The sequence below is a fragment of the Chelon labrosus genome, assembly GCF_963514085.1.
Source record: "Chelon labrosus genome assembly, chromosome: 7".
NCBI lineage: Eukaryota > Metazoa > Chordata > Actinopteri > Mugiliformes > Mugilidae > Chelon > Chelon labrosus.
Genome location: NC_140343.1, coordinates 21,886,883 through 21,913,734, shown reverse-complemented (window position 1 = coordinate 21,913,734; position 26,852 = coordinate 21,886,883). Strand labels below are relative to the sequence as shown.

General features: G+C 41.6%; 2 protein-coding genes across 2 annotated transcripts; both read left to right on the top strand.

Annotated features, from left to right (window-relative positions):
• Positions 1 to 411: 411 nt before the first annotated feature.
• On the top strand, positions 412 to 6,993 carry scly (selenocysteine lyase). Its single transcript, XM_084549143.1, has 13 exons — positions 412 to 603; positions 1,325 to 1,423; positions 1,589 to 1,698; positions 1,826 to 1,926; positions 2,041 to 2,221; positions 2,352 to 2,479; positions 3,229 to 3,384; positions 3,470 to 3,576; positions 3,668 to 3,704; positions 6,124 to 6,207; positions 6,385 to 6,484; positions 6,655 to 6,730; positions 6,831 to 6,993. Exons 2-13 carry the CDS (start codon positions 1,332 to 1,334, stop codon positions 6,982 to 6,984), a joined length of 1,326 nt encoding a protein of 441 aa, XP_084405269.1. The 5' UTR covers positions 412 to 603; positions 1,325 to 1,331; the 3' UTR covers positions 6,985 to 6,993.
• Positions 6,994 to 7,785: 792 nt separating this feature from the next.
• On the top strand, positions 7,786 to 26,277 carry espnla (espin like a). The gene is made up of 11 exons (XM_084549142.1): positions 7,786 to 8,089; positions 9,437 to 9,627; positions 11,580 to 11,766; positions 11,862 to 12,044; positions 12,174 to 12,305; positions 18,416 to 18,580; positions 18,940 to 19,063; positions 19,210 to 19,382; positions 19,977 to 20,141; positions 22,619 to 23,577; positions 25,214 to 26,277. The coding sequence occupies exons 1-11, from the start codon at positions 7,796 to 7,798 to the stop codon at positions 25,743 to 25,745; spliced, it is 3,105 nt and encodes a 1,034-aa protein (XP_084405268.1). The 5' UTR covers positions 7,786 to 7,795; the 3' UTR covers positions 25,746 to 26,277.
• Positions 26,278 to 26,852: the final 575 nt, after the last annotated feature.

Below are 26,852 nucleotides of genomic sequence, written 5' to 3'. Positions count from 1 at the left end.
CAAAATATTTTATGTTTATATCAGCTGGTACAAAGCACAGCTTTTCATTTGGTAGTCCCTACCATAGACTCTATTTTTTATATATATACTGTATACAGTTTAGCTTCCTGGTTGTTACCATGGCGACAGCATTCAAAGTTGCCATGTCCGCAGGCTCACCGTTTGCAGAAAGTTCATAGTATATTTATTTTGTATCTTAAATTTGCAAAATTTTCATCAAATAGATTTTGTCTTACACGACCTTTAGGTTCTTTGACGTACCAAATATGCTCACTTTGTCAAACCAAGAATTACAGCTCGTAAAATAATAAAAGTAACCCTATCCGTTTCACTAACCACCCAAAGTCTAAATGTCTTCATTGTTACTAATTGTTGTTATATTTTTTCTTTAAAATGTATACAATAACAGTGGGCTCTTATACTGTGTAGGATTATTTTCCTCCATTTGTTTTATGACAACTCAGATAGTAGGTGTCCCTTTAAATATCTGGCAACCCTCTGAAGTAGCGCCGCCTCGTCCAGTCACACAAACCGGCTAGCTAGCTGATGATTGACACGTACAGTAATAAATCCATTCGGGGCACCTTCACATCACTTTACCAGGTCGGACACAAAGCCAATACTTTAAGTCCGTTACGTCTTAAGAAAGAGTGCAAATATTATTTAGCTTGAGCGCCTGAAAGCAGTTTTAACAGTTACATGCACTCCTGCTAGCAAAAACTGTTTAGCTAAACTAGCTAGCTTTAGCTAAAGCAAAAAGGACAACAGGAATTTGGAGTAAGCTGGATAAATAGAAGCTGACACTGACGAGACGTATCGTTTTAATGTTTCCCGTGTGTTGAAATATCCGTAGACGTGGTCGTTACCAGGAAGCTGTCAGATAGATGAGTTAATGCCTCCAGCTGCTGACAGCATGGATGTAACCGTAGCTGACAGAGTAGAGGACACTCTGAGCAAGTTTTAATGCTAAGTGTTAACTTCGAGCGTGTAATACGTCTCTGGCTCTCTGGAGTACGGACGTGGCTTTTAGCACACACCAAACGATAAATCCACGATGAGATTAAATAGTAAGGATTATTAAAGTAGTTATTCATTAACTGACACTGTTATTGGCCAATCGGTATTTTACCTTCGGTTACAGCAGATGTGAACTTTTAGTTTTCTTGGGAATGTCAAAATTTTAAAATACAAAGCTTGGGAGGTGTTTGCCAAATAATGTATCCCTCATCAGAAAGGGTTATCTAGTGTTTAATTATAAATCTAACGAACATATGTGTCCACTGTAATAAATCCACATCTGACTATATGCCTCATTCCTCTGTAGGTGTATTATGGCCAACAAGTCTGATGACTTTACCATTGTGATGGGTCACACCTTCACTGATCATTCCCACCATCACTTTGCAGAAATGAATCTTGACAGGTAAGGAGGTTTTGATTCAGGTTGGTCTCATCCTGTCAGTCGGAGTACCCACATACATGTAAACAAGTGTAGCACATGGTCTTGCAAAGCTCTTAGTTTATTTGTTGATGTGTTATAACAGCACAATACATGAAATGTGTTGAGAGAGTGCTTTATATAATGCAGGATCTACATGGATTACAATGCCACAACCCCTCCGGAGCCAGAGGTGATTCAGGCCATTTCCGAAGCCCTCCAGGATGCCTGGGGAAACCCTAGCAGCAACTATGTGGCAGGTGAGAAAGACTGGAATCCGGCTTCAACATGTTATTCGGGCAATTTTACCCAGCTGATATTAAATAAATAAAAAATAAATAAATTTGTAAAGAAAATGTGTGTCTATGAATCATTTTCTTTTTCTAGGTGCTAATGCCAAGGCTATCATCAATCAGTCCAGAGTGAATGTAGCTAGAATGGTTGGAGGTAAAGCAGAGGACATTATTTTCACTTCAGGTGGAACAGAGGTAACCAGTGATCTCTTATGGTTTAGAAAAGACACAAAAAACAATAGTTCGTGTGATCGTGGAACATTTTTGTGCAGAATAGTTGTGGTTACCATCAAATAAATCATCTTTCAGGCCAATAACCTAGTGCTGCACACAGCTGTGGAGCACTTCAGGAAAATCTGTAAGGCTGCAGAGGAGCAAGGTGAAGGACATCAAAACGGACGCAATGGCTTACCTCACATCATCACCTCTAACGTGGAGCACGACTCAGTCAAACTTCCAGCTGAGTACTTACAAAGGGTTGGAAAGGCAGGTAAGAGACCATCCTCCAGAGCTCTTATTCCATTTTTAGTAGAAGATGTTTTTATTGAACATTGACTTCAGCACCTAACCTAAAGCAGCATCCTTATATTTACTTCATGTCTGTACTTCTTTTTGAACAGATGTGACATTTGTGCCTGTGTCTAAGGTGACAGCCCGCGCAGAGGTGGAGGATATCATTGCTGCGGTGCGTCCGAACACTTGTCTCATCTCTGTCATGCTGGCCAACAATGAGACAGGAGTCATCATGGTAAGAGGACATAGAGGTTTTAAAAACTTCAGCCTCCTCTGTGTTTACTTGAAATCTTTTTAGAATATTAATGATAGAATATATTATTATATGCTGTGTTATTTTAAAAGAAGTTTTGAGTAGAAGATTAATTGGCCTATGAAGCAAACCGTGAGAAACTGTTGTTTCTGTTATTTCCTTTTTAATTAGTCACATTCCCGGATATACACTCACTTCACAGTTCATTCGGTACACAAGTGAAAACAAATGCAGTCCTGTACTAAATCCTCCCTCATGACTTTTCTCATGTTCACTTTATGTTGAAAGGTGATAATTCAACTGAATAATCATTTTGCAAGATGTGGTTTATGGTGCAGTTAAACTGGACTGAATTAAACACCAAAGTTTTTCTATTACTCTGTCTAACCCACTGACTAAAATTGGGTTGTCAAAATAATAGAAACATGTGTTGCTACAACACAGCACAGTTCAATAGTTCTCCAAGCACACCCTCCACAATGAAAACACAGTGGAATCAACAGCTCTCTCAGTTATTTTAATCTAATGCTCAATACAACCCTAATGAAGCTCAGATTTAGTGCACAAGTGTTATATTAGGATGCAGTAGTTTCCACTGTGTTTGTATACCTCAATGTGTATTAAATATTAATTTGTAAATGCAATTCCAAAGTAAAAACAAAACATGATGATACTGAATGTAGCTCTTTGTTCAGTATAGTCTATAATCCCTGACACTTGTCTCTTCTCAGCCAGTCCAGGAGATCTGCCAAAGAATAAAATCTCTCAACAAGCAGCATGATCGGGTCAGGATTCTGCTCCACACTGATGCAGCCCAGGCTCTGGGGAAAATCCGAGTGGATGCCACTGAACTGGGAGTGGATTATCTTACAATAGTCGGACACAAGGTCAGGAATCTGTTGTGTACATTATGTTAAGGGGTGTTAAATGTAAGACAGTAATGTTATTGAAATGTTTTTGTTCCATGTCTAGTTCTATGCCCCAAGGATCGGTGCTTTATATGTGAATGGCCCTGGAATGAGAACACCACTGTATCCGATGCTGTTTGGAGGGGGACAGGAGAGGAACTTCAGACCGGGGTAATTCTACATTGTATCACCCGAGAACCGAGATCCTCAGGACTAAATGGTTCTATAATTAATAATCTTTCTTCCCTTCTTAATATTACAGCACTGAAAACACGCCTATGATTGCTGGTCTGGGAAAGGTATGTTTCCTGTTCCACATGTGTTACTAGAGTTTTCATGAGAACATTTCTGTTGTTGCCCTGAATAATATGTGACTTTAAACAAGTTTTTCTCTTCTGAATTTGTCCGAGTTTATCGTCAGATCAGTTTTTTTTTCAGGGTAAAATGGACTTTTTAAAGGGAACATCAAGTGTAGATTACAGTTGTAGTCCATTGAAGCAATAAATTCCTCAATGAGTACAGAGAAAGCTTTCTGAGTTCAGCTGCTTGTACAGCTGTTGCCTCTAATTGCCAAGATGCACTGTTCTCAAAGAACCTGCCCAGCTTGTGGAGGCTGGCCTTTTACACCAAGTGTGCCGGTCAGTTTTGTTTACAAAAAGTAAAGTGTATTAACCTTTACTGAAGCTTGTTTAGTGGGGCCATGTATCAGCACTCCTGCCTGTAGCTATTGATTTGTTGGCCAAACATAGAATTACATAATAAACTTAATGTTATAAACTCAATGGGAATTGGCCCTCCGGTCCTGCTGCTTTTGGTTCTCTCGTCCAATTTATCTTTGGGGTCAAGAAGAAAGTCTTACGTACATCTATCCAAGTGAAGATTGGATAGCAAATGCACCGCCAGACTTTAGAAGCACAACAGAACTTGAAGCTGAGCCCAGGGACATGGATTAGATTAGAAAAGCTGTTGTTGTTGTTGTTGACACTGTTTCCAAAATTTTGACTCAATCACAAGCTTTTAATCACAGGATCTTTGCAACAAAGCAACAAACACAGTGTTGGAAAGCTACAGAGGAGAGACAAATGACTTTGTTTCTGCTTTCATTAATGCACTCTATGTAAGTCAAAGGTTGCTAATCTATAGATACATGCTTATTACATTTTATTACGAATTTGGTTGTCTTCAGATATGTTTGAAGGGTAAGTGGTGTTTTAGTTAAAATTCACAACCTGCCAACCCAAATGTTGTTGTTCTTAATGATTTAAATTGATCTATAAAACTTTAGTAAATTGTTTATGAACCACTAAGTCATTAGTTACACCTTATAAAGCCTTTTTACAGCTTTCCCTATTAGAAAGTGGAACCATTGTTTTATTCCATCTAGTGTTCTTTTCACACTTTTCAAACATTTCAAAAGTAATCAGATTAATACTCGTAGATACATGTCAGTGCTGATCACAATTATCTTCATTACTACTATAAAACTGCAGTGGACGGGCAAACACGAGAGAGAATGCTTTACATTGTTTTGCTGCCTAGCATAGAGGTCCTGCAGTAGTGGTTGTAGCATCGTAATTCATCGTAATCCATTTAATCTTAGGTAAAGTATAAGGCCTATTACAATTACAAATGCTGTAATTACTTACTTATAATATTGTACTACAAGTACACCAAGCAAACATTTTATTTGGAAAACTGTAGTAATACTGGATTCAGCCTTTCATTGCTCTAAAAACAGCCTCGGTTCTTTGTGTCAAGGATTTCACAAGATAGATACCCAACACCCAGAAGAGAATAATAAATATTATGACTGTACATGGTTTGTTTATTGCACATTTTTAGAGAGAAAAATACCGACTGCACATTATTATTGCACCCTATTATTTCAGATTATTCAGAAAGGTCAGGGAGCCAGAAAATCAGGAAACTGGCTGTCCCCCCTGTCTTTCAGCCCCTCGTTGGAAACTTACCTTCCGGACTCTCCTCCATGTGAACATGATTGCATCACATAATTTCTTCAGAGCTGTCAGCTGCTCGTTCATGCCGCTGTTCTACCAAATAGCATATTGTTTCCATATTGGATTCAGATCTGATGTCTGCGGAGCCCGTAGAAGTCCAGTGAGCTCATTCTCATGTTCGTAAAACCAGTTTCACATGACTTTGTTTGTGACACGTTGCTATTAGAAGGTGGTAAGTTGCTAACAGAGATAGACCATCATGCACTGGGCCAAGAAAACAATCCACACAACACCACTAGCTCCTACCTGGACTGTTAACACATAGCAGCTTGGGTCCATGGATTCAGTCTATGAGCCTATGATCTGCAGCCTCAGCAGACATCCAGATCCATCAGACCAGCCTACGTTTTCCATTGTTGTTGAGCTTGTGCCCACTGCGGCTTCAGATTTCTGTTACTGGCTGACAGTAGTGGTCTTCTGATGCTGTCGACTATTAACCTCAGTATTCAACCTGATTCTCTCCTCACCAGCATTGTAAAGAGGGGTTATCTGAGTTACCATAGCCATGGTGTGAGCTCTAACCAGTCTGGCTGTGCTCTGACCTATCTCATCAGTTAGGTTTTTCCATCTGCCGCTCACTGAATGTTTTTTAAATAAGCAGGTGTAGAGGTGTTCCTAATAGAGTGTTTGGTGAGTGCAGCCAAACCTATCATATTATGCATTTTTACAGTTATTGATTAAAAATGTCCTTGTGTGTTAGGCTGCAGAACTGGTGATCTCTAATCTGTCAGATTACGAGAGTCATATGCGAAGTACTAAACTTTACCTGGAGGAACGCCTGCAGGTACGTTTGATTGCATTCAGAGGCTAATGATGATCAGCATTGCAGGTTGTCATTTTATTACTTTACAATGTGATAAATGTAATTTATAAGTGTGGCTTTTTGTTCCATGACTTTAAAATGTACTCAGTTGCTTTCATGCATTCAATACCTCACCATTATGTATGTTCTCCTTTTCAGAGCGTCTTTAAAGACAAGGTCCGCTTCAACAGTCACTACCCCGGCTCTGATATCCTCCCTAACACATGTAACGTGTCCATCCTGGGCCCAGCATTACAAGGTGATGTCATGACTCTTTCCTCTCTGTCCTATGTCTGTTTTGGCTTGCCAGTCCAAACACTGTCCTCTAACCTAACACCAATGTTTGTCAGAGATAGTTCATGACCTGCACGGGGCTATTTGTAAACTACAAAGGCTTTGAATGATTAATCTCTCTCTGTCCTGCTTTAGGCTGGAGGGTATTGTACAACTGTAGGAGGCTGCTGGCCAGCGTCGGCGCCGCCTGCCACTCAGACAGTGGAAACAGGTAAAAGAGTCCCTCTTTTAAGCCGCTATGCCTTTGTCTTCACGCCATATTGTTCACAGTTACATAACTCCCACTGCACTGCACTGTGCATGTCCATCAGGCCTTCCCATATCCTTCTGAGCTGTGGCGTCCCCTCAGAGGTGGCAGCTAATGCTTTGAGGCTGAGCGTGGGCAGGGGGACGACCAAAGCCGACGTGGATGCAGTTGTGGAGGACCTGAGGGAAACCGTGCAGCTGCTGGAGGAAATGAACTGACGGCTTTCATTCGCTCAAAGTTATCTTGCAGGTCAAACGAGGATGTACAGCACTAAACATGCATCAGCTGTGTTTATTGTTATAATAACATAACAGATCATGTAAAAATGGATGAAGTATATAATATAAATAATAAAAAAGAAGAAGATGAAGTGACCCAAGGGGTGAGGTTATGGAGACATGAATATACTCTGCTTCCATCACGTCATTTGAGTAGCTCATCAGCTAATTGGGTGACATGTATGAGCCTTATTGAAATGAAATATTTATATCCGCCGTTAATATTTTCTCAAATCAACCATGAAATATTTGATATTGATTATAGTAATCCACATGCATTGACTGGCTATTCATCCCCACTCTGATTAATTTTTAAAATAGTTGTAAAAAATAACACACATTGTAATTCATCATGCCTTGGCTCTGACTTCTCCCATTACTTAAGTTTCCGTGCTGCCTCAACTCCCCCATCTCCAGTGAAGCATGGGTGCATGTGCCAGCATATGGTCACTGCTTCACAAAGAGAGAGCAGGAGGCTGTGAGCGCTGTGCCTCCAGCCGTCTTTCATTACCTTTCTATCTCGCTGGCTCTGACCCCCTCCTCTCTCCCCAGCAGCCATGCTGGCCAGCTGGCTGCCGCTCTGGTGTCGCTTTCCTGGCTCTGGAGGAGGCAAGGAGTGCATGAGCTTTTTTTTTGTTTGTTTTTCTATGGGAGCTTACTCGTGAGAGAGCATGACGGTAACTTGCTGGGATGCAAAAAGCTCCATGGAGCTTTCTCTGTGTGTTCCATAACACACTGATAGCAGCCAGGGATGGTGCTTCATCGGGCCATCCAGGCGGCTCGAGTGGGGGACCTCGCAGTCCTGAGGGATCTAGCATCTACTGGTCACCTCTCTCCAGCCATCAGTGACGCTCAGGGCGCCGGCCCGGTGCACCATGCAGCCAGGTGCGGACGCCTGGACTGTCTGCAGTTCCTGGTGAACGAGCTTGGCCTGGCAGCTGATCCCCGGGCCTTGAACAGGGCCACGCCAGCACATGATGCCGCTGCTACTGGCAACATCCGGGAGCTGCAGTGGCTCGTGGATCAAGGAGGCTGCAACGTTGAGGTAAGTTTATCCACTGAGAACAGAGAGTGGCCCAGAAAACCCAGAGAGCTCAAATGCCTTGGAGATATGCCACATGTGCAGCCCTTCCTGGTAATTTCACGTGAATCACAATAGTGGACAGTACATTTACTAAGTACTGAGGTAGATGCACTGATGTGCAAGTGGAGCTGAACAAAAGTGGAGTGAGGAGCCAGTTTACAGAAAATTAATCTGCAACCATTCTGATTCAGAAAAAATGCCAAATTTCATTCATTGAGCTTCTGAAATGTGAGGCCCGACTGCTTTCCCTTTTAATTACCTTAATACTTCTCTAAAGTTTTACAAACCCACTGTTCAGTCCAATCAATTTATTTAGAAAACTATCATCAGACAAATCGTGAGAAAAGTAATTAGTTACAGTTCTACATGAAATATTTTAAAATGAGTTCCATCTGAATCAAATACAGCTGTAAAATCCTGTGAACATGCAGAAAGAAAATTGTCTGAGGAACACATGATCCATTTTTACACAGAGTACATTTACTTTTAGTACATTTTATAACATGCAAATTACAGGTGAGGATCTGATCATTAACAGACCAAAGTCTGGTGAGTTTCAGGTGGGCACCATCCACTGATGTTCCTAATTAAAATCAAAGAAGTTACTTGGATGAAACCACTTCTAGAAAATCATACAAGTCCAGTGGACTTTGTTTCTAACTCGTTTTTTTGGATATTCTAAGCCTGGATGACTGAAAACCCTCACAGACACATTGAATTACTCTCTTTACTATTATCTAACCCTATATAAAGGATCTGAACACTTCTTCCACTCCCTCTGACTTTGTAATGTGAGTCTAAATGCAGACGATGGCTTGAGATGGTCATATGACAGATCCCAAAGTGCAGTTACATCACTGTAGTTGTAAATGGTCCTGTACACTTACCTTTTCTGATGTATTACCAGCTGATTACATCATATGGTGTTGACTTACTGGGCGTCCATTAGTGTAATGTAGCATGTGTAATTACGCCCAGATGCTTAAGAGGAGCTCACACTGATCTCAGCTATTAGATGCAAAGTAGAGTCTACAAACATCTCTTGTTTCTCAAAATCGCTATCTGTTATAATCAAATTTACAGAACTCTGCTTGATATTAAAGTACATCTAATGTTTCAAATTATTTTTTGGTTATTGGTCCACCCATGAATCTTAACTGTAGCACTGGAAAGGAAACCCAGATGTTAAACCTGCCATACACTTTATCTGTTGTATGATTAAAGCTGGTAAAGGTTTTCCCCCAAAATGAGCAGGTTTTGGAGTTCAGTTTGTTTATATCTTCCTCAGATCTTTGTGGCTGTTTACAGGACAGGGATGCCGCCGGTGCCACTGCTCTTCACCTGTCAGCTCGGTTTGGGTGTGTGGAGGTGATTAAGTGGCTGCTTTCTGTAGGAGGGGTGGCCAAGGTGGAGACAAACTGTGGAGCGGTACCTGCTCACTACGCCGCAGCCAACGGGGACCTCACCTGTCTAAAACTACTTATTCAGGAGGCTCCTAGGTGAGTTCACAGCGCTTCACATGGTCAAATTTAGAGTTCGTTCAGTACTTCCAGTTTTTAGTAATAGCTCAAAGAGACTAACATCTTTTTCACGACCACGGGATGTGTCTTTGGACATGGTTGTTTAAGAAATGAGAAGCACATATATATACACATATCTATCTATCTATCTATCTATCTATCTATCTATCTATATATATATCTATATATGTGTGTGGGTGTGTGTGTGTGTGTGTGTGTACAGTGTCGTGTTCATATCAAACATGGCTACAGTTTCAAATAATAAATGTACAGTATATACACCGATCAGCCACAACATTATGACAGGAGAAGTAAATAACACTGACCTTGATGGCAGCAGCCATTCCCAGCAGGATGCAGTCTGACACAGACACACATACAGAAAACGGTTTAGGAACAACTAAAAAACATGACAGCACAAATTCACTAGATCCCAAACTGTGGGATGCACTGGAACAAGCCTGATCCACAGAGGCCCCTCCCCTCAACCCATAGGACCCAAAGGCCCCCACTAACAACATTGTGTTGCCAGACACCACAGGACACCCTCAGATGACCCATGTCCATTCTCTGATGAGTCACAACTATTTTGGAGGCACAAGGAAGACCAACACAATATTAGGAAGGTGGTCATAATGTTATGCCTTATCAGTGTGTATTAGTCCTAGTAAGCCTGAAGCTCAGGCTACAGACTGTTCTGAACACATGGTTTCCAACTGTTTTCTCTACTCCATGTGTAACACGTCTACCAAAGCTAACTACAGTCTTCATGTTACATGTACACATTCTCACAAAACCTTTTAAGTACAGTGAAGATTAGCACCAGACCAGTCTGCAAGCCTATAAGGTTATTTACTTTGTCCTCAACACAAATATGAGGTGTACTGCTTTGAATCAGGTCATACCCTCTGCTTTTCATGTGAGTTCAGCTACACCATAATCTTTCCACGTGTCCCTTGGACTACATACAGCTCACACCTGGGGCACAGTCACCGGCTCAGAGGACTTTATCATGCACTGCTGTTTTCACTCTAACAGATGAAGCCTGTAATTTGAATCACATCACATGCATAACAAGCAAGTCATTACCACAGTAAGGGTGACACTTAGCACTTGTACTGCATATGGGAAACATGGCTGAGTGCAAATGGGGATAACAAAGACAAATGGAAGTTGGACAAATTTATTTAGACCACAGGCTTTGGATTTGTTTTATAAATATTTTTTTTAACTTTTAGAGATGTCACATTTGGAGATATTCTGACTCATATCAAAACAAAAGGATTTGCAGCATTAGCTTACTGCACAGTCATCAAAAGCAAGAGGTAAGCAAGGAAAAAAAGTAACATCCCCTTAATAAATCCCCTCTCACTTCCATCTGAGCAACCCGAGCTTGCGGCACTCGACAAGAAACAGATAAAGACATGGGGCTCTTCCTGCTTCATCTCCTTGTTACAGGAGAGCACGGCTGTAATTTGCATGGAACATGTCGGGTTCAGACCATCACATGTGACCATCTGTAACCTGTGAATAATACATGCTACGTGCTGTCGATCGCATGTCAACCCTGAACTTGTTTAAGTATGGACGGAAGTGTAAATGCAGCTGTGTTTGTCCAGTAGAACCAGAATGTTTTGATCCTTGGGAACAGAAAGAGGCAATAAAGGATGAAAAACAATAACTGCTGCCACGTCATTCATATGACATGAGAGGATGGATTTCAGTGTATTCATCACTTTAAATGCACAGTTATTCTTTTGTTTTGCAAGAACAGCATGTAGATGATTCATTTTTAACAAATGAGTCCTCTACTGTATATCTCAGACAGGCAGAATTTTGACACTGGTACCATTAACGACGGCTTATTTTGAAGATTTTAAGTCCAATATCAGCAACTGAACCTCTTGCACCCTTGTCGTCGATGAGCACAGTTGTGTGAACCACCAGACAGCTATCGGTGCAACCCCGCTGTACCTGGCCTGTCAGGAAGGGCACCTGCATGTGGTGGAGTACCTTGTGAAAGTCTGCGGGGCTGACGTCCACCTGAGGGCCCACGATGGCATGACCTGCCTGCACGCTGCTGCTCACATGGGCCACCAAGCTGTGGTGGTGTGGCTGGTCAGTAGAGAAGGACAAACTGCTTATTTCATTACAGAAAACATTAAAGAATGTGAGTTATTTTTATTCATTTTATTTTCTCGATCTCCAAATAGGTGACCTGCACTGATGCCAGCTTGTCCTGCCAGGACAGAGATGGAGCAACTGCTCTGCACTTTGCTGCCAGCAGGGGGCACTATTGCATCTTGGAGAAGCTGCTTCACATGGGTTCAAAGGTCATCAAGGATTATTGGGGAGGGACCCCACTTCATGATGCTGCAGAGAACGGAGAGCTGGAGGTTGGCCATGACCCTTTATTTCTTCCTTTACTGTTGATTGTGTTTACGCCTTAAGTCTTCTTAACTGTATTCATAAAACACCTTTTTAACGATCTTATTCCTCTTACATTACTCTATTTGATCTCTCAGTGCTGTAAAATCCTGTTGGCCAATCAAGCAAACCCTTCAGATCGAGATATTGATGGGTTCACTGCAGCAGACTTGGCAGAGTACCACGGGCACTATGAATGTGCCAGATATCTCCATGCCATGGAGAAAAACGTAAGCTCTCTTCTCTCACCTCCACCATATTTAACCAAGAACATTTCCTGCTTTTTGTCCTCTCCTTGTGTCACTGCCCAGCTGTTTGCCTTGGCATGGAAATCAAAGGCCGAACGGCAAACATCTGGAGGATCTTTAAATCTCGGTGAATCATTTTCTTAATTTGTTACATGTATCTCGTTCATGTCACGCCTGCCATTCTCCTGAGCTGTTGTCTTCCACTCAGTCTGATTGCGCTGCTCTCAGTGTAAGAGGTCTGAGAGAGTGGAGGATGAAGGCTGCTGTGTTTAATAAGGCATTACAGGCGATGATAGCGTGAGTGCTGGAGGAGAGTCTTTGTTCTCGGTTTGCCACGGAGGACTCTTTGAGAATAGCTCTTTTGTTTTGTGTGGGAAGCACGACACTTCTTAATGTGACTGATGAATATTTTAGTGTTAACAGCTTGTTTGTGTCTGTTCGCATCTTTAACTCACATCAGTGAAGTCACTTTTCATTGTGCAGCCTGCTTTAATACATGCATGCTACATAATAATTAGGCATGGAGGATAACAGTTGATGCTGACACTGAAAGTTGAGCTTGTGGAGTTGATTGTAAATAGGAAACAGCGGATCGGGGCTAACCAAAAGCGCCTATGGGAGCAGTCTGTCAGTAGACGTGTTGAACATTAAAGCTTCACAGCTGTCCACCTGCAGCTTGTAGTTGTTTTTACCCCATCACACTTCGCACGCCACCTATAGCGCAGACAACACGGCGACGTACACAGCGTAACCAAAGATGTGGGCCAATAAAAGCCATGAATAAGTCAGCAGAGAAGAGCAGCACTCATAGCTGTAGAGAGGAGGGCGATAGAGAAGCAGCAAGGCATGGCTGCCGAGCTCACCTTTAGAACTAATGCTCCCATCAACAATGGCGAGCTAATTAGCACAGGGGCCGCAGCGGCGTTGGACACAGCCTGAGCTGCCGCCAGCTTAGGGCCTATCAGTTACCCCTCTCCAGTGGCTCAGGTGGAGGGCCCAGGGGCTGAGTCAGTTATGGGATCCACAAGCTTAGGTTTCAGTGTTTTCACCATTCTGATGCCTGGAACCAGCAACTCTATCCCTCTGTGGACCTGGAGAGCAGGATGTCATGGGCTTCAAACACACGTCTGATTGCGTGGGTCGCGTTTTTGTTTTTTTCCAGCGACTTGGAAGCGTTTTGATTGTCACCTCTGGATACTGAACAAAGTTGGTAGCAGACAGAAAGGCGTGTCATGTTTCTTGGCAATATATGAGCTGCACACACACAAAGTGAGGCTTGATGTGAACAAAGAGGTCATCAGACATACAACCTGGAATAACTGTTAATTCATTAGGATTCTCATAATATTTGGAGAATAGACTCTGTAATGCTTCGACCGCCACCGTTGCAGAGATGAGGCGTGCGAGCAGAAGGCAGGCCTTAATTACATTTCTGGTGATGTTTCACGTCTGTAAAGTGCTGCCTAGATCACAGGTTTCATCGGGTCTTAAGTGTCAGTCAGATAATCTCATTTCCGAGCAGCGGCCTGAATGGACTGGGACACTGACCGGAGAGAGAGCTGCGTATTTGGCCTCTCTGCATGTTTGGATCACTCACAAACGAGGTCAGGCGCGTTCAGCGCCGTCAACTGCTCTTCCCTCATCTCGCATCTCAGAAACAGCTGCAATTAAATAAACAGTGCGTGGCGTGTGGTTTACTTCACACTCATTCACACACACATTCACAGCGAGTGGGCCAAAGATACTGTTGTTTTAGAATTTAGGTATTTTTAGTTTGCTTGGACGGAAGAAACACGTTGTCGTTCCCATTCATCACTGTGTTTTTCAAGCACTTGCTACATTTCTAGAGAGTTTTTTGCTTTGAGAAAGAAAACACATGCTTTCGTAACCGTTAGCTTTTGCGCTAGTTCAAACAGCACAATCACAAGAGAGAATCTAAAGACATGATTCTGCCTAAACTCCTCATGCTTTGTGGATCTGTCTGAATTAGCTGTGTCACAGGTTCATGTTTAGGACAGACTGTGATATTTTACAGCTCTATGAAATCTATATAAATCATAAACATATATATACACTTAGATATTGTTTGCATATTCAGTAGTAAAGATACCAAGGTGAAGAAATTAGCTGGTCCATTTTAATAATTTTTAAAAAAAATAAAATGCCAAAACTTAACTGGTTACAACTTCTCAGATGGGAATATTCGTACATTTCTTTTCCTTTTTTAATTTTTTTTATTTATCTACAGAAAAGCTTGTGTATTTTAAAATAAGCACAAAATAAACACATCTACAAAGCATGGGAACCAAATGGGGAATACGTTCTCCGTTAACTAAAGTTGTGATTGTATGATGTAGATTCAGATATGACAGAGTCCTCACTGTTTGCGGTGATCAGTTTCTTCCATTTTCTGAGTCTCCCCTTTATCGTTAGGAGAAAATATCAGTTTTTCCATCACACAATGAGCATTCAGTTGGCCATTTTTATTGTAAGTTACAACAAGCTAAAACTACTACAATCTAAAGCTACAGTTTGCTTTAGCTTGAAATGTTCCTTGTTTGTTGCTCGCAGTACTTTCAGAGGTCACAATTTTTGATGCTGTTGAACAGTGCTGCACAATCCACAGAGATAGTTCTGTCTTTGCCCACCTTCTCTGAAAATAACAACAGCATCGGAAACTGCAGCCTCCAAAATGTATGTAGGATTTGTTGCAGTATTTACTGCTTTTGCCTGTGTTCATCTATAGTTAATGCCAGTTTTTAGTTCTATTTGGCTGCAGGACACTAGTAGATCTTTACAGAGATACAGAAGACCTTCTTGCAATGCCTCAAGCAAATAATCAACAGATTTATCATTAATAATCATTAGTTGCACTCATGTTGATTAAGCAAATGTAATTTTCATGAAGAAATCGATTTGTTAGTTGGGTATTTCAGGTGTTAAAAATCCAGGCAAATGTGGCCACGGTTTGTCTCAGCCCTTTGTTGTCTCTGTTCAGCTTACGGTGTCACATTGTGTTTCCACTGTCACTCTTCGCTAATCATTTCAAGTAGACACTTGGTAAATATATATATATATATATATTTGTTTGAGCCCGGGTGGAAAAAAAATCCCCACGACACACGTGGATAAAATGTCTTTTTTTTCCAACTGCTGTGACAAGTCTTCCGCTGATACCTCCCTTCGTGCAACAACATGACCATTGGTTTGTCCGTGCATTAGTGACATTGCCGGTCATCCTATCCTTTCCCTTAATTATTAACAGCATTCTCCGATCAGAGTTTATTGTTTATTGCCCGGCGGTCCTTGGCCACTGACAGAGATGCTCATGATGGTATCAAACAAGTGGTCGCTGATCTTAAGATAACATCACGTCCACAGCGAGGGAGCAGCAGCCCCGGATACTTGGCTGCACGAGCCGGCGCCTCTGGAGTGTCTCCGTGGAGTGAAGCCGTGCGGTGTGTCCTAGGAGAACTGTTTAAGGTCAAGGTTAGTGAGTTCTGTGTTGGGTCTCTTGATCACTCTCACTGTTGTTGGTGCTTTTAAGCTGCTTTTAGTTGCCTTTACTCTTTTTATGTTAGCTGTACTAAGTGACCGGACAGGCTGAGTAATTACTTTTGTAAAATTAAAGGAAAGTTTTGTACGTTCTGTTCGAGAGGCCCAAGCTGGCAGATGTTTTGGCAGCATTTGAACTATTTTCTGATCAGATGTGGCCTCTTACGGTTAGTCATGACTAATGCTTCAGGCTCATGACCTTACTTTATGTTGTCATTGTTGTTTTTTACGAATTGGACATATTTTATTGTTACGATGTTCCATGATGAAGTAGAAATAGTTTCATTCATTTATTTTTCATCTGTTTAGCAAATAAAAAAAAATAAAAAATGCTGTCAATGCTGGCAAATGCATTCTATCTGTCAGTTATTAGCCTTGCAAGTATTTGCCTCCGTGGAAGAAACCTGAGAGTATATTACCATGTGATTGGACATGTATTTACACTATAGCGTTCTGTGTATAATGTCCACCCGCTGTATACATTCCACACTGCAATTTATCACCATGAACGTGAATATTTCACGTGGAAGCAGGTTGTTTTAATGATTGATTCCAGAGTGCAGAATTACATGTTTCTTAAATACACATGGTGTTCTGCAATACTCTCTCGTGGCTCGACCCACAGGGACCACAGATTACTGTTGCTGCATGTCTTTCGGTGAGACAGCACTGAGTAGCTGTTTCTTAACTCTTGGCTCCTAATCTGTAGTGATCAGGGTCTTTGTGGTCTTCGACAAAGTGGATGCAGGCCAGAAACGGGGTTAGGTTATCTGTATTTGCGTGGCAATTGTGATGGGGGTGCTGATGAAAACCAAATGCTCTCTGGCCACTGCGTCTAATTAACACACACACACACACACACACACACACATAAGGTTCATCGTAGCGTTTAGGACATTGAACTGTTATGAGAAGGGTCAGGAAGGAATCAGGCTCCCCCTCCTTCCCTTTTCCCAGCCCCCTTGTTGTTTATCTATTTATGGATTGCACAACTTCTGGGAAGTTTAGTCCTCCTCCTGTGTCAGTGTCACAGCATATTTCGTGTTGCTCGACATCAAAGTGCCGTGTGAGAGGAAATGGCATGGACCACCTCATCGACATAAAGCACAACAGCATGCAGCAGCATATTGCGTCTGCCTTTGATGTTTTGGTTACTAATAATGTCCTTGGAGAGCTGAATTTGATATGCATACTGTATGGAGTGCATTAGGACAATGCAGGTTCATTAAAGGGAACGTAAATGTTTCCATACATCCTACATCCCCCCTTGACTGGTGTGAAATGCTGCTGCTTATTTACGCTTGCCTGTTATTCCATGGGCTTCATAATGTATTAATGTGTTAACTTGAGTCTAGACATTTTGTATCACTTTATTTTACTTTGGTTGTAGTTAAAGAATTAGCTGCCTACCATTGACATGATGAGCCTGTGAAAACAAGATCTGTTGTCACCACTTAATATAATATATATTAAATTAATATACTTGACTTTTTGACACTAATTTGCCAAGAAAAGGCATGTCCACAGTGCACATAATGTGCTTGTGAACACTATCCCAACAAAGAGTATTTAATTGTGTGATTCTGCCTTTTTAGTTTTTCAAAAGGTGTGAATCTCTAGAACTTGTTGTTTTCAACGATCTGCTGTATGTAAGTTTTTAAAGTAGTAACTCAACCTTTAATGATACTAGGCACTATTCACACAGCTATCACATAAAAAATAATAATTAAAATGTAAGAGAACCTCTTTCTGTGGTGTTGGCCGATTGGCAAAAACATGATAACTTGAAAAAGAAAACATTTAATCAGTATGAAGTCACACAGAAAGAGGCAAACTAGCTTTATTGCCTGATTGATACAAAAAACATCTGAAATGGAGAGAGAGAGAGAGAGAGAGAGAGAGAGAGAGAGAGAGTAACATTGAAGCATTTGATTTACTGGTGTTTGATTAAAATGAAAATCTTTGGAGAAACAAAGCTTTTCATATGTGTTGTAGTGTAGTTCTGTTCAATCCTGCAGCAGTTTAAAAGACGCGAGGAAAGAACTGCAAAGGAAGAATTGTAAATGTTATGTGACTTATGTGAGATGTGTTTTAAGAACACAAAAACCTTTGGAGCGAATCCATGGGCCGGCTGGGGCTTTCTGTGTGGAGTTTGCATGTTCTCCCTGTGTCTGCGTGGGTTCTCTCCAGGTACTCCAGCTTCCTCCCACCGTCCAAAGACATGCTCATTAGGTTAACTGGTGATTCTAAATTGGCCGTAGGTGTGAATGTGAGTGTGAATGGTTGTCTGTCTCTCTGTGTTAGCCCTGCGATAGACTGGCGACCTGTCCATGGTGTATCCCCGCCTCTCACCCGATGACATCTGGGATAGGCTCCAGCAGACCCCCGCGAAGTGGTTACAGAAGATGAATGAATGAAATGCTATTAGCAGTTTGTCGTTTATTCTCAGTAAAAGAAAAACTCCTAGACTGCTCTTGCCCCCTTTGCAAGACCTGAGACTTGATCTAGTATAGCACTAAATGTGACAATATTTGCAGACATCGTGTGCAGAGAAGGGCATCGAGGTAATCGCTCCAGTGGAGGAGGAAGTGAGGGTGAAGCCGGCTGTTTTGTCGCAGCGCATCAGAGAGGACTACTACGGGAGCCTGAGTGACCCATGCTTGGATTGTCACTGCACTAACACACAGATGGATAGTTTAAAGGTAAAGTTTTTAAAGGACCCAGTGTGAAGGATTTAGTGACATCTAGCGGTGAGGTTGCAGATTACAACCAACTGAATAACTTTCCCTCACCCCTTCCTTTCCAAGTATGTAGAAGAACCTATTCAATGTAAAATTGCCAAAGGCATGTTTTGTTTATACATTTGGGGCACCTGTAGAAACATGGTATAAAACATAGTGGGTTCCTTGGAAAACGACTTTCTCCCCAATTTATGAAAACTGCACCCGAATTTAGTTTTAGTGCTAAATCCTACATGCTAGTGCTTTAATAGGTTTTTAATTCCTTTCTCTCATTTTTACTGCAAAGCAACCTGCCTGTGTCTTCTTTTTGTCCAAATTAGCAACCTGAGAGTGAGGAGTCCCCACAGGCTAGGTACCCTCAGTCCTCACCTGCTTCATCCAGCCCTGCCCAGCCTGAGAGGAGCATTGTCAGTAGAGTAGGCCAGGTTCAAATTGCAACATCAGGTGAGAGAAACATTTAATCATTCTTTTAGCAAAGCAAGGCAACTAATGGTTATTGTGTTTAAGTGTTAGTGTAGGTAACTGATCAAAGTAAAACTCAAAGGTCAGTGCTTATTAATGTGCATTGCTGCTTATGATTTGCATTGCAGTTTTAAAAGGTTTCACACTGCCGGAGGCTGCTGGGAGTGAGAAAACTGTCTCTTCTGAGAAGATAATGTTACCTGATGCAAACTGTCTGGCTGAAAGAAAACTTCTTGGTGACATGAAGTCCATCACATCTTTCAAACAGTCAGGAATATCAGGAGTCTTCACCGGACAAGCAGTAAGTATACAGTATAAAGTATATGCCAATCAGGCATAACATTATGACCACTGACAGGAGAAGTAAATAACACTGATCGTTTTGTGACAATACAATGTTATGCCTGGAAACTTTTGGACCTGGCATTCTTGTGGATGTTACTTAGACATGTACCACCCATGTAGACCAGACCAGGCACCTCCACCCCATAGCAATGACACTCCTTCATTGCAGCAGCTATCCCCAGCAGGATGCAGCCTGACACAGACACACACATAAAAACAGCTTAGGAACAACTCAAAAGCATGAAAAACAGCACAAGCTGTTGACCCAAGCCTCCAAATTCACTAGATCCCAAACAAGTATCTGTGGGATGCACTGGAACAAGCCTGATCCCCAGAGACCCCTCCCCTCAAGCCATAGGACCCAAATACTGATGAGTGAATGAATGAATGACTAATGAGTCACAACTGTTTTGGAGGCACAGGGAGACCTACACAATGCTAGGAAGGTGGTCATAATGTTGTGGCTGTTGTGGTGTATTTGCTTTCTTTTTTTTAATGTTTTCGATAAAATGCTAATAACTAGAGTACCGCTGCTCCATGCTCTCTGCAGAACAAGATGGTAGTCCTGCCTACTGAGGAGGCCAACTTGTCAGACATCGACTATCTGGTGCCCACCCACGATGAGAGAGGTTGCCCCATAGCTGAGTGGAAGAGGCAAGTCATGGTGAGACAGCTGCAGGCCAGGCTGCTGGATGAGGAGGATCAGAGGAGGAAGGTAATGTCATGCTAAAGTTTAAACAATCATGATATAATATCTCAAGTCAGGAAAACATTGGATTTGTTTGGTCCAAACACACTGTTGCATGTTGGATTAAACAAGTGAGCTATGGGGGTGTTCAGAGGTTGATGAGATTATTTAGACTGGTTACAGACAGAAAGTGAATAATTAAGGGATAATGTGAACCTTTATACAGTTGCAGGAGGCGCTGGCTTTTAAAGCAGCGCTATGTAACTGAGCAGTGGCAACCGAGGGGTAATTGCTGGCACTTTAAATTCTGTTGGCTTGTTAGTTTGAGGAGTGAAGGGTACTGGAGCACGACCTTTCAGCTGCTCATGCAACAAATATCACATATCACATCATATCAAGCAGCAAGTTTATTATGGATGGATGGATGGATGGATGTGTGAGTATATTTTGTCACGTCCAAAATGCTGTGCTGTGCTGCAGTTTACAAATTTATCTTAACTCAGGCAGTAACACTAAATCTCTCCGTACAGTCGGTCATTTGTTTTTTGGGGAAATTGGAGGCAAGGCTTACTGAACTGGAAGCATGGCTCAGCACTATGGAAAATAACCCATTAGCTGCAACGACCGTTCAGGGCTGGACCCAGTCAGGGCCCAGTAGCCAGTGCGTACCGACCCAAAGAAGCCCCCGTTAGCCTTTTCTCCTGGCAAGACCAGGCTGGCTGGGTAACAGTATGAAGGAAGCATGGACCTGTGGTTCACCACCAACCACTTTCCGTTAAAAAATGGTTTTCCCCTCTCCACACACCACTGAAAAACCATCTCTGATAACTGACGGCTCCATTGTGAGAAAAAGTGAAAATAGAGACTCAGACGATTGTTAAATGTATTCCAGAGGCCAGGGCGGAAGTGCTGAATCATGTTATACTCTTATACTGCTCGCATTGAATGAGTGACATGTTTTTTGTTCTTCACGTTGGTGGTGAGCAGAAAAAAATGAAAGAAACTATAATGTAGAATACCAACCTAGCTTCTTCTCAGAGCCAGCTAAAGACCCAGACTGGGTGTGCACTTTTTTTCTGTGTGTCCTTCACACTTTGATACTAAAACTAAATCCTCATTATATTTTAAGTTTGTTGAGATACAACTAGGAAATGATTTATTAGTTAAGTGGAAAAGAGTGAACTGTATGATAATCATTATATTTCTAATGTTTTATTTTATTTTCTTACCTGTAGCTTTCAACTGCGTGGGAAATTCCTTCACTTTTTGCTTCAGTTGAGAAAGATGATCATCAACAAATAATACACACAGGATGCTATTCCACAGACTCAGCAGTTATGCCAGGTGTCCTAAAGCCAGACATAAATCAGACATATTTTCATGCAGATTTAGAAACACGTAAAAAAAACAAAAAACAAACAAACATGTAAAATGACAATTTAATTTCTGCAAATGAATTTTGTACATGATTTCCTTGTGTTGTATCCTTCCATTGAAGCAGCATTCAGACGACGTTCATGTGGATCTGATCCACCAGTCAGAGGCCTGTTCAAGTAAATAAACTTGCAGCTATTCTAGATCATTGCTTACTAAGCAGCTTTGCGATAGTTGGAGACATGGCATCAGGACTCAGTAAAAGTGTCAGAAGTCAGACTGTTTTTCTAAGCAAAGAAGGATTTTCTCAGCTTCAAACTGTGGCAGACTGAATGTTTCAAAGTAAAACACTTTGACACTTTTAAAACACTGGTTCAGTTGTGTCTAAAGCTCAAACAGGCAGACCAAAATGGTCACATCATCAGAAGGTCCACTATTCGAGCTTTGTTCACTGAGAGATGGAAAGAAGACAAGACAGGACTCCACTCAGATAGATAGATAGATAGATAGATAGATAGATAGATAGTACAACTGTCGCAAAAAGGCTGAGTAGCGTCTCTAAATCACCAATCAGGAGGGGAAACAAAGACATGTCAGCATTTCACTGTAGATGATGGAAAATAAATCTTGTCTAATTTTAGAAAATTGTGAGGAACGTTTCTGCTAAATTATCAAAAACAAACAAGTTGATCTATTTTCATCATTGATATCTCATTTTTGGTAATCAATCGCATTTAAACATTGCCTGCTTCCACAGACTAAATAAAAAAGCTCAGCCAAATTTCTCACTTTTGGCTGAAGTATTTTCTCAACAGTTAATGGGGTAGGGTCATTTGTTGCTAAAAAAAAAAAAAGAAATGGTGGTTTGACTGTAATTCTATTCTTAATCTGCATTATTGAAAATTTGAAAACACTTGGAAATTCAGTCACCATTTACTTTTAATTGCCCATAACAAATCATTGGATACATGACACATTGCGAGTCAAGTCATATTTTTGAGGTTTGGGTGAGGTCTGGATTGCAGTTTTACTCTATCATTACTTTTTTTCATGCACGCCAAAACCATTTGAAATGTTAAAAGGACATTTCTGCATTTTTATCTGCATGCTGTTTGCCTCTTCTTTTACAGGAAAATGGGAGCAGGTATGCCAAAGTCAGCTGGAGGTACTCCCAAGCCCACAATGCCATCTTGGGGCCCTCTGGTGAGCTGCTGACTGAGGATGATCTCATCTATCTGGAGCAGCAGATTGCCAACGTCTCCATGCAGAGGAACTGTGAAGGCTACGAGCTGGAGCTGGCTCGTCTGGCTGAGGAGCTCCGGCACATCCTGCCAGCTCCCATAGTCAACATCACGGTCAACACACAGTTCAGAAACTTCACAAGTCAAGTTCCCTTACCTGTGTGGTGCGGCCGTATCTCAGGCATCGTGAAGAGCATGTCTCTGCTCATGACCAACCTGACAGACCAGCCGTACTGCAAGATGCCCAACACCGACCTGATCACTGTGTTTTCTCAAACACCACACAGACAGAACTCCACCAGGGGACGCAGGGAGAGGATAGAGGATGAAATCCATCAGTTTGGAGTGTCTGTGAGGACTCTGAAGTCAAATTTTGAGGCACAGAACTCACCTTTGTCGGATGAGCCACAGGAGTCGGTCGTGTTAAGCTCTTCAGCACAGCCTGAGGAGACAAACTCAGAGAAAGAGCCAAAGGTGTTGAACCCAGCCCCAGAGACGGACCAGAGCAGTGACTCCGGCATTGACTATGATGAAAATGTTCCGGATGTCCTGGAAACCACCAGCCTTAGAAAAGAGCGCATAGTTGTTCTGTTCTTAGGCCATTGGAAGAAATCGGCCTACAGCGTGACACTGAAGAGCAAGGATGCAGTGGAGAGGAAGATGAGCACCGGAAACCAGGAGATGGATGACAAATCTGGTTCTGATCACAGGGGCAGCATGGAGAGGGCCCAGTCGGAGATGATGAACAGTTCCCTGGGACATTTCTTCAAGCAGAGGAGTGCTGTCAACAAGATGCTGGGAAACTGGAGGAACATGATTTCCAGTGTCCCTTCCAGACAGATACGCAGGTAGGATTGAATGACTATTTAAGCGTATAACGTATTATCCTCCTTAGCCTGACATGCCAGATAGTCTGTTATACACAACTATCTGAGGCATTGTCCTTGAAATCTGTAAGCAATCACTTTTAAAAGAATGTTTGGCTGGTGATTAGATGAATCATCTGTCAGTGCCAATTTCTTCAGCCAATAAGATTGAAGAAGACACAATCTGAGGAGCTTTGAACGCTACAGTAGCTAGTTATGCATTTAACATGTCTGTAGACTAGTCTTGCTATCTTTGGAAGAATGATTTGACTCTTAGCTGAAACTCTTAGTAGTGGCCGTCATCACACCTAAAACTCACCCATTGCTGGACAGCGTCTGGTGTGCACCCTTGAGGATCATCCTCAGGGGTAAAGCCTGGCAAGATATCACGAGAATCCAGATGCTTAGACACTAGGTGGCACTCATCTGAGCAGTCGACTTCAACTGCACTACTCACTGGAAGTTGATCTGTTCTTTTGTCAAATTATCCCAAGTTTTGAATGAATGAAAGAAAAGAATGACACACTTCAAACTTAATCTGAATTCTTTGATGAAAATTGGATTTAGGGCTTGCTAATTTACTCCATTTTTCTGTTCAGTCACAACTCTCATGAACCCTTTTTATCTGCCAACAAGCTTATATCAACTACAGCTGTGCAGCTAGCAATGGGGATAAAAAAACCTGACCCTAACAACACACCGAGTTAGCATCTGCCACAACTGGTGCAAAAAGCTGACCAGTTAGTCAGCTAAGCCTTTGGATGCTTTTGTAGAGGTTGGTTGAGATCAAATTAGGAGGAAAGAAGCACATCTTCAAAGTAATGCTATCTGCTGAACGTGTTAATAGGCCGTTGTTTGCAAGCTAGTAAATCAAGGCTTTAGCTTGTGATTTATTCTGCCCTCCAGCAGAAAATAACCATAAAAATGCATCTTTAAACTTTAGTTTCCTGAACTTGGGGTTATGTATTTTCATTACCCATGACACAGTAATCAAGCACAGCAGTGCTTTGAGGCAGACCTAATGTCATGCTAGCGCCATGTCCACCATGATAACTGTATGCTGACATTTAACAGCATATTAGAGACTAAACACAAACCTAAAGTAGAGTTGGGGTTTTGTTGTAATTGTGTGGTTTTGCAGCTTTTTGGTATATTAGATTTTGGCTTTATGGCTCTAGATGAAAAGTGGAGGAATTACAGACTGTGTGTTTTAAATTTATGTCGGTATATCCAATGTTGAGACATTTCACTCAGAACCATCCCTATAAATTAATGGGGTTTGATTAAAAGAGTTGTTAGGACCTGTCATCAAGATCTGTACAGTATGTTGTTTATATATTGCCGGATGCTCGACCAGTCATCATACTGATGTTACAATTCCAAGACACAGTACTTAGGCTATTTTTCCTTTCGTATGATTGCAAATTTAGTATCTTCGGCTTTTGAAGCGTTAGTCAGAAAACCCAGAACTTTTAAGGCCTTCCCTCTGAGCTCTGGAAAATATGTGATTCAGTGATTCATTTGAAGACTATATGACGGATTCATAGCTAATGAAAATAATGTTAAACTTCACCCCAGTGTCGAGGCTTCTTGTGTAACCATGTAGTGTTATTCACAGGCTCCACAGGCAGAAAGCCCTCTACTCCCCGGAGCAGTTCTTACCTCGTCTCGATGGCGTCCCTGTAGAGTACGACAGCTTGACCCTGGATCTCTTCATGCTGGGCTACTTTCACATCCTGGAGCTGGAGCTGCCCGTGGATGAGCGCAAAATGAGGCACCTGCTGTGTTTCGAGGTGTTCGACCACATCGGGAGCTTCCCCTGGGAGATGGTCAGAGACTTTCATAAGGCTGTCATTCAGGAAATCGAGGCTGGGAACCGCGAGTGGAAGGACGGCTTTGAGGACATTAAAGTTAAGTTCTTTGGAAACACAGTGAGTCAGCCTGAAACCACTGCGGACGTAGTGAAGCACAGCCTCCCAGAGGTTAGACAGGTCCCTAAAGTCATTGTGCAGACACCTACACCTGATGAAGGGGTGCTCCACGGCGGAACTGACATTTCCAGTTTTAGCAATGACGAAATTTGTAAATACATTGACCGCAGCTTTGCGTTTTGGAAAGAGAAAGAGGCCGAGATTTTTGATTTTGAGTAGTTGCTTGTGTCATTTTTTTATTTTTTGTATGCTTTATAGTTAGTTAACATTAGGGCTGGGTATCAAACCTGAGTAATGTTTCAATTGTCAACTGAGATGTCTGAAGAGAGTAACTACCAAAAGTTGTCACAGCCTGTTTAGCCAGATTGTATAGCATTGTTTACCTATTATTTAATTTGATATTGCCTGATCTGAATTTTGTTAATTTTCTACTATTTTGTTTGATTGTGTTTACAAATTAAACATCAGGAAATTTCAGAAGTTTGGACTTTCTTGCTTAATTTTTCGAATTTTTATTTATTTATTATAATAGAATACTAAGAGATATTTTCATATTGGTGTCAAACCAATAAGATCAACAAATTGCAAACCATACCCAGCCCTATTACAAAACAGAGTGCTTAAAGTGTGTTTTACTGCCAGTAGACATTTTGTTTTGACGTTAAAAGGTTTTGTAGTTAGTTGGTAAGAAAGTTTTTCATGTTGAATGCCCCCAACACAACCTGTGGTCCAAAATAAATTATGACACAGATCTTGATTATTTCATTATTAACATAATCTAATCACTAATTTCACTGAAATTACACATCCTTTAATTTCTTTATTTTTTAAAAGCACCTTAAAATAAACCTTACTCACACTGACCACTATAAAATAATTTGTTTACCACTGCAGTCAGTTGCTGTCGTATCATGATTCTGTTGCTGTCACATTCAGAATTGTTGGTGCAACGTCGCTTATCTCCTTTGCTAGCTTCCAGGCTAAATATGAGCCTGCAGTAGCAGCTGAGGGTCCCGTACATGTTGTTTGGAATCTGACTTCAGCGCAGCGTCACTTTCTGGCCTAAAAATAACCGTGAACAACAGGCAGTCCACCCCAGTGACTTGGCAAATGCTTTTTCGCCATGCTGCTCACTCTGTGTTGATCTAAGCAGCCGCTACAATCAGCTTCCTTTTTTCTGATTACTGGGAGGATGAGCCATTATTTCCATTTTCTGCTTCTGTGGTGAGTTTTGTTGTTGATTGTTTACAGTGTTTGATGACAGGAAGTGTGATTTCTGGTTAACTTCAGAAAATATTACAGTCCAGTTGAGCCAAAAGTACTTTG

Coding starts and splice junctions, on each gene's coding strand:
- espnla (XM_084549142.1), top strand. CDS start 7,796: ATGGTGCTTCATCGGGCCATCCAGGCGGCTCGAGTGGGGGACCTCGCA. Junction 9,628..11,579: donor CTTATTCAGGAGGCTCCTAG/GTGAGTTCACAG, acceptor CGATGAGCACAG/TTGTGTGAACCACCAGACAG. Junction 20,142..22,618: donor AGGAGGATCAGAGGAGGAAG/GTAATGTCATGC, acceptor CTTCTTTTACAG/GAAAATGGGAGCAGGTATGC.
- scly (XM_084549143.1), top strand. CDS start 1,332: ATGGCCAACAAGTCTGATGACTTTACCATTGTGATGGGTCACACCTTC. Junction 1,424..1,588: donor GCAGAAATGAATCTTGACAG/GTAAGGAGGTTT, acceptor TATATAATGCAG/GATCTACATGGATTACAATG. Junction 2,480..3,228: donor ATGAGACAGGAGTCATCATG/GTAAGAGGACAT, acceptor GTCTCTTCTCAG/CCAGTCCAGGAGATCTGCCA.